Source organism: Branchiostoma floridae, chromosome 17 (genome assembly GCF_000003815.2).
Source record: "Branchiostoma floridae strain S238N-H82 chromosome 17, Bfl_VNyyK, whole genome shotgun sequence".
NCBI lineage: Eukaryota > Metazoa > Chordata > Leptocardii > Amphioxiformes > Branchiostomatidae > Branchiostoma > Branchiostoma floridae.
Genome location: NC_049995.1, coordinates 11,509,233 through 11,523,831, shown reverse-complemented (window position 1 = coordinate 11,523,831; position 14,599 = coordinate 11,509,233). Strand labels below are relative to the sequence as shown.

Below are 14,599 nucleotides of genomic sequence, written 5' to 3'. Positions count from 1 at the left end.
CAGTTTTACGTCGACTTTTCTTAACCCTTCTGTTTGTAATTTATTCGGCTACTTATTTGATGTTGTACATGATTTGGGACCGCACCGCCACGCGGTCAGACGTTCTCCGAGTTGCGCTCCCACCACGCTTTTCCAGCCCCCATATTATCTACAATTTATCAATGAATAACGTTACGTGATAATAAGGACGATCAATTGTCATGTTGATTGCATTGTGTAATCACTGCTCATTAACGACCAAAATTTGCGTAAGATTTCTTACGTAGAAGGCTTTCGCATGGGTGTTTCGATTACGCAGGGGGATATTTCGCAGTGCGTTACGCAAACTTTCGCAGTGCGTTCTGCGAAATTTCGCAGTGCGTTACGCAAAATTACGGACTGCGTTCTGCGAAATTTCGGAGTGAGTTCTGCGAAATTTCGGAGTGAGTTCTGCGAAATTTCGCAACACGTTTCGCGCAAACTGACGTATATTTCGGGAGCGCCGCTGTAGCTTGTCAATGAGTAACTGTCATCTTGTGTTTCTCATTATCTGGATGAGTAAGCTGTATAATTTCTTCCTTATATCAAAAGCTGTCTGCCACCAAAAAATAGCAACACTATATCATGTCTAGACAAAAGATACCAAAACCAGAAGTTCTGCTGCAGTACCAAGACTACAGACCAGAGGGCCCAACCTTGACCTTTGTCTTCCCAACACCTATCCACATGCAAAATATCAGTCCATTCCATCCAGTGTTCATTTTCCCCCAGGTTAGAAATGAGTTCTATAAGGACACCCAGGGTGCTATCCTGGTGTATGACTGCACCAGTAAGGAGAGTTTTGAGGCACTGGACACCTGGTTAAACGAGATGAAGAGAGAAATAGGCAACCCTGCAGAGATAGAGAATGTGGTGTTCTGTGTCTGTGCCAACAAGGTGAGGAAATCTTCTCTGTTCACAGATCACATAATGTTTGCTATCATAAAACAGTGTTTAGAAATTGTAGCAATGTTTGTTTTGATCCTTCATCAGTTCTGATCCTCGTTAGATGCCAGTAAATATAGTAAGGGCAGGTTTTATAGAAATTTTAGTAAAGATTGTTTTAATTTACTGATAAATCAAATCATACATAATTGCACATTTAATAAAATATTTCAGTATCATCCATCTTGAGAATGTTTTATAATAAACAAAAAAGTAGCATATAATAGTTGGCTCTTCTCTCTGTTATTATTAGAATGAAAATCTTTTGCAAGCTTTTGCAATTTAAGACCACAAAAACTTCATACTACAGCAGTGTCGATGCACCAATAAATTGACCTCTAAACAGATATTAAGGGGAAAAAGGAAAAATCCTGATGATTTCTGCCTGGACCCCACCAAGTTCTGACCACTAGCTGGGCTTTAACGGAAGAATGCCTTTCAGAAAACAAGGCAAATCAGAAGAATGAATTCACAACCTCCCTATTCAATTTTGCTTGGAAAGTAGCAGCAATTATGGTACTGTAGAAGATTTCCCCCCATGTTGTTGGTTACACTTTTGTTCCCTCCCCTGTAGACTGACAGACAGAAGAGAGCGGTAGAAGAGTCTGAGGGGAGAATATGGGCAGACACACACGGCTGTTACTACTTTGAAACATCTGCACAGACAGGGGAGGGCATCAACGAAATGTTCCAGGTAAAACCTTAGTATTTTTTCTTAACCCTGACAATTTGAGGTGAGATCACGTGGCGCAGCAGCAGCGTATTTGACTCAGGACCAAGAGGTCTCGAGTTTGAATCTTGACTTGTCACCGATCTTGTGCCCTTGGGAAAGGCACTTTACTTACTATATAATACAATAACATGTAGGTGAAAATGAGTACCTAGCTTCGGCTAGGGCCGTCCCTCGGATAGTACGCTAAATGGAGGTCCCGTATTCTGGAAGAGCCACACCCCACGCACGTAACAAAACCCACCGCACTCGAAAAGAGTAGGGGTCCTTCCCGGTGTGAGCGGATCAAACCATTCCGGCCAGTATGGGGTTGGGAATTTCCTGAGCAGCCTTGTAACCCCTACTTCAGCTATTGAGTCAATGAAGTCAGGCTTGGTGTTTCTGACTTGAAGAGATGCTGCTACAGTTTGCTACAGGCCGCTCTTCATCTTCATGATCTTCATCTGCAACAATGGGCTCTACAAACCTACATATAAAAAAAAAAGTTTGGTAGGGTACTAACTATCTCTTCTTTCAATATTTCTCTGCAGACGTTATTCTCCACAATAGTAGAAGCCTGTGAGAACGGAGGAAAGCCTCCATCCATCAGCACCAGTCTTGGGTACACTAAGGAGCAGGCTGAGGCCATCCAGAGACTCAAGAACAGCAAGTCTGACTGGGAGAGACTAGGCCTGTACCCTGGGTCTTCAAAGTGAGTTGGGCATGTTACTATAGCGATACTGTAAAACTTTAAATGTTCCTGATAGTTTTATCTTTGTGATGACCCATAACCACAAATCGTTACAACAAGTATGTGTTTTGTATTACTATGTTTCTACTGAATACTTCAAATGTGAGCTGAAAACATGGGAAAAGTCTCCTTTCTTCTTCTACTTCAGTCACTGCAGAATAAATGACTTTGCAGTAATCAAGGAGGTTGAAAACCTTTTCAACCTCCTTGCAGTAATAAACTCCATATAGGTGTTATCTTATTTCAGGTGCTGTTTTTCTCAATCATTAAGAAATGTATTGGCAACTTGACGTTGAGTGGCAATGTGCAGATAAACTGTCTAGTACCCTCCATATAAATGTGTTATACTTTGTTCTCACAAAATTGAAGATTTCCTAATCAGTAGTCTGGGGTTCATGTGGAAACTTTATTATGATAATGTTAGCAGTATTATTCCATTCAGTTTGACGCTAAACAGCTTCTTTTGATTAATGTATTCAACTTTTACCATTTTCAATCATGGATTTTGGTTGTGATTCACCATCTGTTAGTCTGTATAACACAAACTCTGCTGTCCGAGGCTGTAACTGGCCCTTCCCGGCAGGGGCCGGCGGATGTTGGGCGGGCTGCTATAAGCGAGATTTAATCAGGCTAACCATCTGTAATGTATCTAAATGTTTTAACATTCATTTCCCCAGGGATGAGATCAACAAAGCCTACAGAAGACTGGCAGTGTTGCTCCATCCAGACAAGAACGTGGCTCCAGGCAGCGAGGAAGCCTTCAAAATACTAGTTAGTGCCAGAACAGCATTGCTGCGAGGGAAGTAGCGCCTCCTTGTGAGCTTAGGAAAAACTGCAGCAATGCCCAGCAAGGAGCTTTGACACTGTTTTAGTGTCTAGGTCTTGTGTCTAGTGATGTCATTGTTTAATGGATAGAATGATGCAAAATGGCAGTCTTTATAAAAAGTGCCACCTTGTGACAATTTGGTAAACTGCACACAAGAACAGTGTTAGATTTGTCTTGATAAGTGGTAGATTTGTATGTTCTCTTGCAAGAGTTACCTGTATATTGTGTATACTGTGACCGTTGGGTATTTGTGCCACTTTTTAGTAAGAATAAATACCCACAATGTATATTCTTGGGCAACAGGTGTAAGTGAAAACTTGTTCTTATAACAATTTTGGTAAATGTGTATATATTGGTATTGCATTTATATGTACAGGGGTATATATTTTTCTTTGTAGGATAAGACTTTGTTACTGAGTACATGTATGTACTTTGATTTAAAAAAAGGAATTGTGTCAAAACTTGGGTGTACATTTGTATGGTATGGCCAAATGAACAAAAAATGTAGAAAAACATAAAAATGGTACATCACAACATTTTTTTCACAAGTAAACATATGCCCTACATGGAATGCGTTTCTTGTGACTGCATATTTCAGCTGGCTTCAAAATTTTGCCATTTTTTTGATACAATAAGATATATGGTATGGTGTACATTTATTACTTTCTTAATGCTATGTAAGAGCAGCTGTATGTTACACTTGTATGTTAACTAATGACATCAAGAACAAAAATTCTTTTGTTGGTCATAAACTCACTATTTCCCTACCAGTGTTAATGTACAGTAATTGGATTTCTTTCTAACAATGTGTGTTGTTAAATGGTTTGTTTATATTCACTGATTAAAGAACATACAGCCACACAATCTATTGGAGAGTTGTGTTGACATCTCATCGCTATATCTAAGTATTTCACTTCCTTGTGGTTGAGGTTATAATGTTAGTAACTAGTTATTTGTGTTTGTTATTCCAAATACAATATTGTCTAAAATTAATGGGATGGCATTCTGGGAATGAATTATTCAGAGCAGGCTAGTTTTATCTTAAAAATGATAATAATAAATCCATCTGCTGTGCTGTGTAAAGTCACTAGGAGGCCCATTATCGAACTTGACCTTCGTTTCCCTACCCACCTACCAAATATCATGAAGATCCATCCAGTTTCCCGAGATATGCATGTACAGTCCACGAGTCCACAATACCCAATCAGTGAACCATAAAGAGCACGGAAAACATAATCTTCTAGGTGCAGGAAATGAACAGATTTTTCCATGGCACTGTTTCTGTGAGCAACTTGCATTGAGGAAAGGAAAGGTTAGTGCTGTTGAGGCCATGTTTAGTTGAGTATATGGTTGACATCTGATCCTAGTGTGAGCGAGCATCAATTTTCAGCTGTTTAAAGAGTTAAATTATAAATTAATGAAATCTTTATTGCAAATTCATGCCTGAATGCTGCAAGATGAGCAAAGAATGCAGAAAAACTATCAGAAACAAGAGTTCGTAGACCTCAGGCCTGCATGAAATGTATTGGGTTTCTGTAGACCTATTGGGCATTTTTGCCTTTTTGTCTGTGGTACGTGGTTGGAAAAATGAGCTTTTTACCGTGTTGGTTGTGCACCATGCAAAAGTCTGACTCTGAAATTCCATTTTCTGAATTTGTAAGTTTGGACATGGATGAACATTACTTATTTTGGATTTCTTAAGTATGTAACCAACCACAGTACTTTGAAGTTGTTGAGACGCTACCTTTTTTTGTCTCAGATGGCCCATGCACATGTAGTTACTCTGTCACATGATATACTAATATCTTCCTATTTCAATGTACTGACCTAATGCAGCTGCTAAGTCTCCTTGGTTTGTGTTCTTCCAATGATATTCATTAAAGATTTATTTCTGGGGTGTTATTCACTTGACATCGGAATGTTACTTGCATAATTTGACCAATGATACTTTTATCTGTAGTTCCATAGACATTAGACAATATGAATAGTGGTAGCCCCCATGCAGCAGCAACAGTTAGTCCCCAGGGTGGTATGATATTTTCATTCAATCCATCCAACCCAAACCTAAATCTCCTGTAGTATCTAAGCCAAATTTAACAGCATAATTTACTATGAAAAATGTCCTTGTCAATCCCATTTATAGATGGCAAGCTGCTGGCAATGTAGCCTGATTAAATCTCGCTTATAGCAGCCCGCCAAACATCCGCCGGCCCACGGGGAGGGGCCAGTTACAGCCCTGGACAGCGGAGTTTGTGTTACACAGACTACTGGCAATGGAAGCTTTGAAAAGTTCAGAAGCTGTTGTAGTCAGAGCAAACACCCAGCAAACATCCCCGCAAACCAATGAGCAGTTGCTTAGAAGGGGAATTTCATCATATATTTGCCGCGACAAAATGCAACCAACGATACTGAATTTAAAACAGAACAAAGCTAAGCCTCCACCACTTAACCCTGTCTGTACCATAGATTAAGCAGGCCCAAAAACCAAGCGAATATGACTAGCCCAAAACAACAAATTACCTGTATACAGTATGGAAATGGCATTACCAAAGAAACAAAAAGAAACACAGGACAAATCATACACATACCTTTCTCTTATGCCCACACTCTATACAGTTCTCCTCCACATTAGAAAATTGCATCTTCTTCTGTTTAAGTTCAACTTCAACCATGATTGCCAACAGGGTAAAGGAACTTGTACCGAAACTTAAAACTCAGTACTATACAGCTCTAGAAACACCACAAAGAGTAATAAGCAAACTCCAATTATACCTGACCAACAGATATATAATCTTGTACACTCCCGTCATCTGGCAAACTGTCAGTGCCACTAAGTAACCTGATACATTGAAGGTGGCCCAGGCCAGATGATGGTTCTACAACCAACCATAATCTGTTTTTAAAACCAAGCAGATATTGGGAGGATGCCCCAACCACACAAAAACAGGATCAACCTATACAGTATCAAGTTCAAGCACTAGGAGGCCCAAAATCAAACCTGACCACCAGGACACCACAAACAACTCACGTACCAAATAGCAACACAATGGTACCTTGCGTTCCGGAGATACAGCGCACGCCCCGTGCCCGCACAAAAGGTAACCTAAAATGTCAAGTTCAAGCACCAAGGGCGGCAAAATCAAAATTGAGCATTATTCAGCCACCGCCGACACATGTGCCAAATATCATCGCGCCAGCACCAGCCGTTCAGAAGATATAACTCCGGAAACACCCCTCTCGGACACAAAATTCGACCTGCCGGGTCAAGTTCAAACGCGACAAGGCCCAAAGTCAATCCTAGGCAACAGGCAACAACCCCCCACCCATGCACCAAAAATCGTCGCAATCGAACGTATCGTTCCGGACACACAGCGCCAAAAGTGCCCCCAAAACACCAAAAATGCCACCTGCAATGTCAAGTTCAAACGCCAGGAGGCCCAAAATCAAACCTGAGTGTTAGGCTACCACCCCCAACCCACGTACCAAAAATCGTCGTGCTCGCACCATCCGTTCACGAGATACAGCGCCCTACATCCCCGGCTACCGAAAAGTTCCCACCAGCATCAAAACCATACCTGCATACATGCAGGTAAACATATACTAATGCCAACATCAATTCCAAGGCCAAAGAAGATGTGAAAGAACAAAAATTAAGAATCTATTGTTCAGTACTGTGTGTTCAGTCATTTGTTAAACCTGGCTACTTAGATTTCATAATGAAGGCAACTTTTCTTTATGCCAAACTATTTCTATTCGCACGCTCGCATCAATGTTGGGTTTAACAGAGAATGTCATCCATATACTAGTAACTAAATCGACGTGGCCTTGCGTTACCAGGTGCAGTCAGCCTTATGCATGGATCAAAAGCGACACCTATTAACTACTGTTAGCGCTGCAGCAAAAAAAGCCACACCGCATCACAGCTTTCTAGTAGTGTGGCGGCAGGGACCATTACTCAAAGATTGCCATCTTCAGCCCTCACAGATCCTGCTCAACAGACCACACACGTACAATCATTACTTTGAGGGACTCAGACCGCAGGCAAACTGCAGCAAAATCACCTGCAATGATTACTCCAACAGCTAGGGGCCCTCACTGACACGTAGGTTGAGACCCAATACACACAAAACCAACACAACGTGCTCGAGGAGGGTCCTCGCTTTTGAGCAAGGTTACGCATTGGTTCCTCTATCGGGCTTCGGAGGTATGGATAGTTAAACGTTCGACAAAGATAGGGTGAACAATTGACAAAAAAGTCAGTCCACGGGAAAGGTAACATTCTCCCCTTGGCAAATGTTACCACATAATGACAAAACTATAACCAGCATACAAAGTCTGGAAGAGACTTCAACATCAAGACATGAAGACTATTAAACTAAAACTTCAAACTTTTTTTGCTGGTAAAATGCTTATGAAAGTCTCTTGTATCTCCCTGATGAGACGAATCCTGGCTGACTATCACTGTAACTATTATAATGTCCTTGATCATTCAACCAATGATTCAATTAGCCGTTCGACCAATCAGAGAATGGCTGCATGCCCCTCGAATGTTTGCATTCATATGTTTTTATTTTGAATTTCTAAGTTTCGACGGAGTGAAGGGTACTATGTGGGATCGGTATGGTGATTATTTTTTCATTGTCAATCAAACCAGACTGGGCCATCTAGCGAACCGTCCCTTACTGCTCATAACCAGCTGTGGTGTTTTTGACAACACCTGTAAAAATCGCGTGCCTGTCTGTCACGGTATTGCGTTCTCTCGTCTCTTAATTTGTTGTCTACAGAAAAGTCTGTCAGGTAAAACATTTGGGATTAGAAAGGATGACTTAAAGAACAGACGGATCCTAGAACCCCACCTACCTCCGTCAAGTCGTAGAAATGCAAAAGTAATAAATAGAATGAAAAATAAATTGGCGGCCATGCAGCTGCTCTCTCATTGGCTGAAGTGCTAATTGCCATTCACTCATTGGTTGAAGTGTTAATTGAGATGGACAGTCAGGATCGGTCTATTCGTTTTACCAAGGACATTAGGAGTATATACATTTTGTATAACGGTAGGTATCAAATCAAAATACAATGTGCGAGGTAGGGGTAAGAAATGAAAATTGTAATAAAAAAATGGATGGTAAACAAACCAAATCTACATTTATGACAAATCATTTGTACTGTTAGCTACTGTGGGCTACGGATCATAAATTTATGGATGACATCAATTAATTTTGCCTGATTTCTTTGGTAAAACTAGAGTCTTTTTCCCTTCCGGAGTTGGTAACGATAGAGTGAAGTATGTCGTGTGGTAGTATAGCTTTGATCGTACTTGTAGAAGTGGCACTAGTGAGGAACATATAGCGAAGGCCGTAGTTGTGGAAGTTATTTAAACTTTTTCGATAGAAAACGGGTACTAATGTGTGGCCATGACTGTTGTGTAGTTGTCAACTTGGTAAACTTGATTAAGTTGATATGCCAAAAATTAACCAGAAGGCGTAAAATTCTCTTACAAACTCCCCTCTAAAAGAATGAATGAATGGAATGGCCCTGCTGGCATATTTGGGGCAACGACTGGAAAGTTTTGGATTAAACGGATTCCAGAGCGGTGAATGGAGAGCGTGGGAGGGCTGCCTGGGTGACGTCATCGATTACGTAATTACCCAAAAATTTTACACCGTGAAACGATCCTTTGATCTCCGCCGAAGGCTAGAGTTGATGGATCGATATAGAGGAGTGAAGGAATGCGGGAATGGTGGATGGAATGAGTAGATGGTTGTGTGGATATAATCTGGGACATTCTAACTTGTAATGGCCGAAATCAGCTATAATTCGAACAAAGATTGGTGATTGGTTAAAATTTTACCCGTTTTCCACAAATATTAGGTTGTCGTGATACAATACGGGGGTTAACTACATTGCTAATTCTTATATGATATGAAACGGAGATGAATGAATGGATGGATGGATGGATGGATGGATGAAGGAACAAACGAACGAATGAATGAACGGAAAAGTGAAAAACTAGCCTTTCCTAACTGCACAAAAAACGTTAAAAACAATGATTTTCCCTAACTTATAACTATGCGCTTTGTGCTAGCCTAGAACTTTGTTCTAGCCAAGGAGGTTGTGATATAACCTCCTTGGTTCTAGCCTAGAACTTTCCTAATCTCCAAGCAGATCCTACGGTAGCATAAGATAGTATCAAAAGCTGGCAGAGAAGTGAAGCCGGTTTAGGAATATGTTTCTCTACATGGCAAATGGACACCTCTTGGCTGACTACACTCCTTGGTCAGTTTGGTACTATTTTATGCCATCGTAGGATCTGCTTGGAGATTAGAACTTTCCACCATACGTTTCTGCCATCCTAATTGACCTGTGCGAGGCTAGTCAATTAGGCTCTAATCACCGCGCCTGTTCGGAAATGCATAACAATTGCTAATTACCTCATTCATATGCAGTTTAACCTCCTGGGAGTTCAATAAGCTGGCAATTACAACAACGACAGCGTACTAAATTGTCCAACAATTGTAGGAACGTGTTTCTGAATACGTTACCGTGAATCCAGCTCTTGATAACGTTATAAATACCGGGAAAAAAGCTTTAATACGCGTTACCAAAAACAGCTTTCTTTTCATATTCGGTTTTGAATCATTTTCTCTAAAAACTTCTGTGTGCTGTTGTTTTTTTAAAGAGTTCTTTTTCTTCTTTTCTTGAGATCATTAAGCTCACCTGGATGTGAGATTGGTATCAGTGTGAGACCAGGTGTATGGGTGGTTGACTCGCCCCCCGGCTACACGCTAAACAGCCAACCCCAGAACCCGCCGCGTCTTCCGCCCAGTCCGGTACAACCACACGCCAGACGGCAACGAACAAAGGACCACCGCCAGGTTTTGTGTTCAACAGCAGGCCGTAACATCACGCTGACGTCTCTCAACATGGCAGGCGCTTGTTTAGCGGAATTGTGTCTGATTCTGTGCTGTTTTATCGGTGGAAACTTAGGTGAGTGTCTGTTGGAGTATTTGCGAAGATTCTGTGCCGCTGTGGCGTGATTTTTTTAAAGCGTTTTGGAAGAACAAGTTCGGATCTCGCTTCATGGTGTGGGGAGGGAAAACATGTCAAAAACGGAGGATTCGGTGTAAAACATATGCTTCCAGTATGGAGGCTTCAGTATGGGCTAGACAGCATAGTCTCTGTCTGTAAAATATGTATATTTTGTCATGAGACGGAATACTACATTCGTGACCAGCTGGTTTGTGGTGTTTTTTTCAAATGTACATGTGTCAACGTGCTTGTGTTAGCCTCTTACCGGCCGGGTGAGGACTCCGTTTCCCCCGACAAACGTTCTCGTGTAGAGCAGCCAAGCGGCCATCATGGCCTAGTTTAGGTCGATATTTATTCCAAACATCCAAATCATGAAGATATCCAGGATATGTGTCAAGGAAAAGTGTATCAGAGTGTGAAATATTTTCCCCGACAAGACTCGCACCGAGGCTACAGCCCTGAGGCAAAGGGACCCAATTTTTTGAGCGCCAAGTTATGTGTATTGTCACGTGTACTTGGCCATCGCCTAACCGCAATCTCTCAAATAACGTCCCAAAGGAACCTCCCTTTCTTTCTCTTTCATGGTCTTTTGTTGTAATATTTTGGGTGGAAGCCAAGACAAGGGAATAAAATGTAACAAGAGTACCTTATGAATTGGCCATTTTGAATTTCATTCAGTGTTTGCCATCAATGAAACCAGAAGGCCAAATCATACAGCTAAAATCTTTTGTAAGGGAACACCGCAAAAATGTAATGTTTATAGAAAGTGAGTGAGTCACCCATATCACGGATACTTCAGATTGTTTGTCTGCTTGTCTGGTGATGTTTTAAATTCCTCTCAATGCTGTTTGTTTTTGTTGCCCTGAAATGAGGATGTGAAGAAAGAAGCTCTTCAGTTGGACAACTTCCAAAATGTCTGTTGTTCTAACATTATTTCATATGGCGTTTTTTTTATATCATCTCATATAATGAATGACTAGTAGTGTTTGTTTAAAGAAGATCTCGAAAAAAATGAAATTTTCTTTATAAACATTAGACGTTTTGTTTTTGACTCATTTTTCTAAAACCCACAGACAAAATTTTCTCAGCTGTTGCAGTGGTAAAAATGTTACTATGAAGCTAATAACATGTCTTCATTGTGCACAGAAAATGATGCTATCCTTGTTTTTTCAACTCATCTTGACACAATTTTATCTGCTTTCTATAGTGGAATCTAGACTTCCAATGGTCATGCTATCTGAAATTAAATCCCTGCAAACTTAAATGCATTTACAGCACGAGAAAAGATACATGCATTTAAGTTCGCTTGGGATTTAATTTCCCTGTAGCTGGAAAAAGGACTTTTCACAGTGGTTTTAAGTTGGCAGTAGTGCCATGTAATGATGTACTGTAGTCTTAGTAGTGCCATGGAAAAATGTTTGCGGTGGACATGTTTTTTTTAGCTGAAACAAAAGAGAAAGGTAGAGAGAGTTCTTCGGTTGTTAGATTTACAAGTCCAGTACCGGTCCGATGTACAGATATGCAGCACTAATATTTTAACAGGTGTATTTAATAGAAGCATACAGACAACCTAGTCATCCATGCAAAGACGAAGAAATCATGTCACGAAATCATGAGTCACCTGTCCTGTTATTTTAACACTCCCAAGGGATTTTGGCACCTGTCTCTTGGGGATGCTAATGGTATTTTTATGACTGAACCTGTCAATCTGTAAGTAAATAATGCACATATTGAAATTATTTATTCATAAGACAAATAGCGTTGTATACATAAATCAATGAGCAGTACAGATTGCTTTCAAGAAGGTCTCACTCAGATAATCTGGGACAGAATCAAATTTCATGTTCTCGACACTTTGACTGAAAGCTTTATGTAGTGGTATAGACTTTTACTGTGTATGTAGAAGTAAGTGGTCTTGTCGCACGCAGCCTTGTTTATACTGTGGCTAAAGTCTGGTTCCAGTCACCTAGAATTCAGTCGGAGTAGGACCCACTACGACTGAATTCTAGGCTAATAATTGTCTTATCTTTATCTATTTTAGGTCTATTGTTTCGACTTGAAGATATTACAAGTGTACAATACATAAGGAAGAATCTAGTTTTGCCATCTGATACAAGAAAACAATTTACAAAACTGTGTATGTACGTGACTCAAGTTGAGCATAACCAATTGTTTACATGGACTCCAGGTTCCAAGCTTGAAGTGGAAACTTAAGAGTATTGGGTTCCAGTGGCTTTTGTGTCCTTGGTGTGTACTTGTGTAATCGTGTTGACATTGCTGAGTGCAGCTCCAGTATACTATGACCCCAAGGCCAGAAAGAACCATTTAATAGTTTTTTCTAGAGAATTTTTGAGCAGAGTGACTTGAATTTAAAAAAAGATTAAAAAAAGCTCTGCTTCAGTACTACAGAAGGTTGCTAGGGGGATCGACATCTTATCTTTTAGAGGTCTCATGAAGACCATACCAAGTACTAGTATGTAGACACATCCATTCAGGCATTCTCGAGTTACCGTTTTGACAGACGGACAGACACACAAACGCTGTTGAAACTGTGATTAATAGTATCCAGTCTTTGGTAATAAAAAGAAAATGGTATACAATTACATGGTTTTACTAGAAAGGGGTCATTCAGAAAACAATGTACAAAACTGGTTAGATTTTTCTCCGTTAAATGCCAGATGCAAATGTGTAATTTGTTCCTTAGAAACGAGAAAATCAAATTACGGCCTTCCTCGACTTCTTTTGTAAAATGTCTAGTTCAAGTTTCCCCAGTGTGTTGAGAACAAATTAATGTTTAAAAAAAGTTAGCTGGTACAAAGTTTTATCACATGTAAAAAAGGTTTTTACCATTTGTAAAGGAAGAAAATCAGATACAAAATGTAGCAGAAAAAAATGGATAAGGATAAAAAAAAATGTTCCATCCCTGTCTAGATAATTAGTGAACCCTCCCTTTGAACTTTGAAACAAACCTTCCCTGATGTTTGTTCAGGAACCAGTAATTCATGTCCATGAAGGTCAACACATGATTGTTGGGTTAAAGGAACCCCAAACAAAGAGACTGTGCAGTCATATTACTCACACTTTATCTCACATGACTAACTGTCTGTCTGTCTGGGACTTGTCAATGACTGATGCTATCTTACTTAGGGTTATTTCATTAAATCTGGGGAGGGAGTGTCTATAGGGGGTGTCAAAGGTTCAAACATTTTTCTTTTATACCACATGTATTTGTTAGAAATGTACATGTATTTGATGTCTGTGAACAGGCTTTTAGGTAAGATTTTATTGTAAGGGGTTGAAATTTCTTGGTGAGTCACGGTAAGTGATATAAGATTTGAGTATTGTAGGGGGGTTTGGGGGCATCCACCTTCCATGGTGCAGAGTTTTAGAGAATTTTAAGTTATCCTGAGGGGCAAAATTACTGTCAGTGAGGTCACACCACAAGTGACCTAGTAGCATCCCTGGTCAATCAGAATTCTATGCTTGTCAGAGGATCTGCTCCCCAAAGTACTACTAGTGCATCCAATTTCTTACTAATTTTTAGAAGAAAAAATTGCTTGGACTAATGTCTCGCTAAAACCCTGTCTGTGAATGCCTTTGAGTTGGCAGGGATCTAATTCTAAAGAAAATGAAGTTTTCATGGTCATGACAGTCATTTCATGGTCACAGTTAAGTTGAAACAAAGGGATGTACCCCAGGAGAGGACAGAATATAAGCATGTTCACCGTGGTTTTACGTTCATGATTAAGAGTTCTGCAAACATGGAAACCACCGCAGAAGTTTCAACATTGCACTTTATCAAATTAGGTTTCCTTCCCACCGCTTCTATAACAATGCATTTTGAAGAAAAAATTGTACAAAGAAAAGTTAACCAAAAAATGTAGAACCAGACAATCTAAATAGCTAATTTGCATAGACACAAACCATATTCACTACTTTAATAGCTTGCATACCAGTATCGTATTCCCAGGCCAGGTAACTCCTCTAGGTAGTCTCTACCAGACTCCATAGGTCAATACAGAACCAATCAGATTCTAAGGATTCGCATAAGATTAACCGTATTTGGTCTTGGCCCAACCCAAAATTTAGAAGATAAAAAGGAGACACTCGATTCAGAGAGTGCAGTTTCGTGCCGTAGCAGTCGTTTCGTGCCGAGAAAGGTAGCGGCCTCGGGCCGTGGCAGTTTTGCCACGTGCCGAAAGAAGTTGTGGAAAGATCTGGACAGTTTGGACTTCCGTGACGGACAGTAAGATCTGGACTTTGCCAACTGAGAGTGAAGAGTACTTCTGATTGTTACCACCGACGGCCATCACCAGTTGAG

General features: G+C 40.3%; 2 protein-coding genes across 2 annotated transcripts in view; both read left to right on the top strand.

The window, feature by feature from the left end:
* The first annotated feature begins 588 nt into the window (after positions 1 to 588).
* Positions 589 to 4,113, top strand: LOC118403994 (dnaJ homolog subfamily C member 27-like). Its single transcript, XM_035802891.1, has 4 exons — positions 589 to 915; positions 1,538 to 1,657; positions 2,224 to 2,384; positions 3,101 to 4,113. The coding sequence occupies exons 1-4, from the start codon at positions 604 to 606 to the stop codon at positions 3,228 to 3,230; spliced, it is 723 nt and encodes a 240-aa protein (XP_035658784.1). The 5' UTR covers positions 589 to 603; the 3' UTR covers positions 3,231 to 4,113.
* A 4,736-nt stretch (positions 4,114 to 8,849) lies between these two features.
* The window catches only part of LOC118403993 (roundabout homolog 1-like), a 21,110-nt gene continuing 15,360 nt past the window's right edge, over positions 8,850 to 14,599 (top strand). Inside the window, exons 1-2 of the mRNA XM_035802890.1 lie at positions 8,850 to 8,889; positions 9,962 to 10,236. Coding sequence (XP_035658783.1) covers positions 10,173 to 10,236 — 64 coding nt within the window. The 5' untranslated portion in view covers positions 8,850 to 8,889; positions 9,962 to 10,172. The remainder of the gene's footprint in view (positions 8,890 to 9,961; positions 10,237 to 14,599) is intronic.

Bases quoted from the DNA above. Each gene is read 5' to 3' on its own strand.
- LOC118403994 (XM_035802891.1), top strand. From the start codon at position 604: ATGTCTAGACAAAAGATACCAAAACCAGAAGTTCTGCTGCAGTACCAA. The intron at 916-1,537 runs GTGAGGAAATCT...CCTCCCCTGTAG, and splicing joins TCTGTGTCTGTGCCAACAAG to ACTGACAGACAGAAGAGAGC. The intron at 1,658-2,223 runs GTAAAACCTTAG...ATTTCTCTGCAG, and splicing joins GCATCAACGAAATGTTCCAG to ACGTTATTCTCCACAATAGT.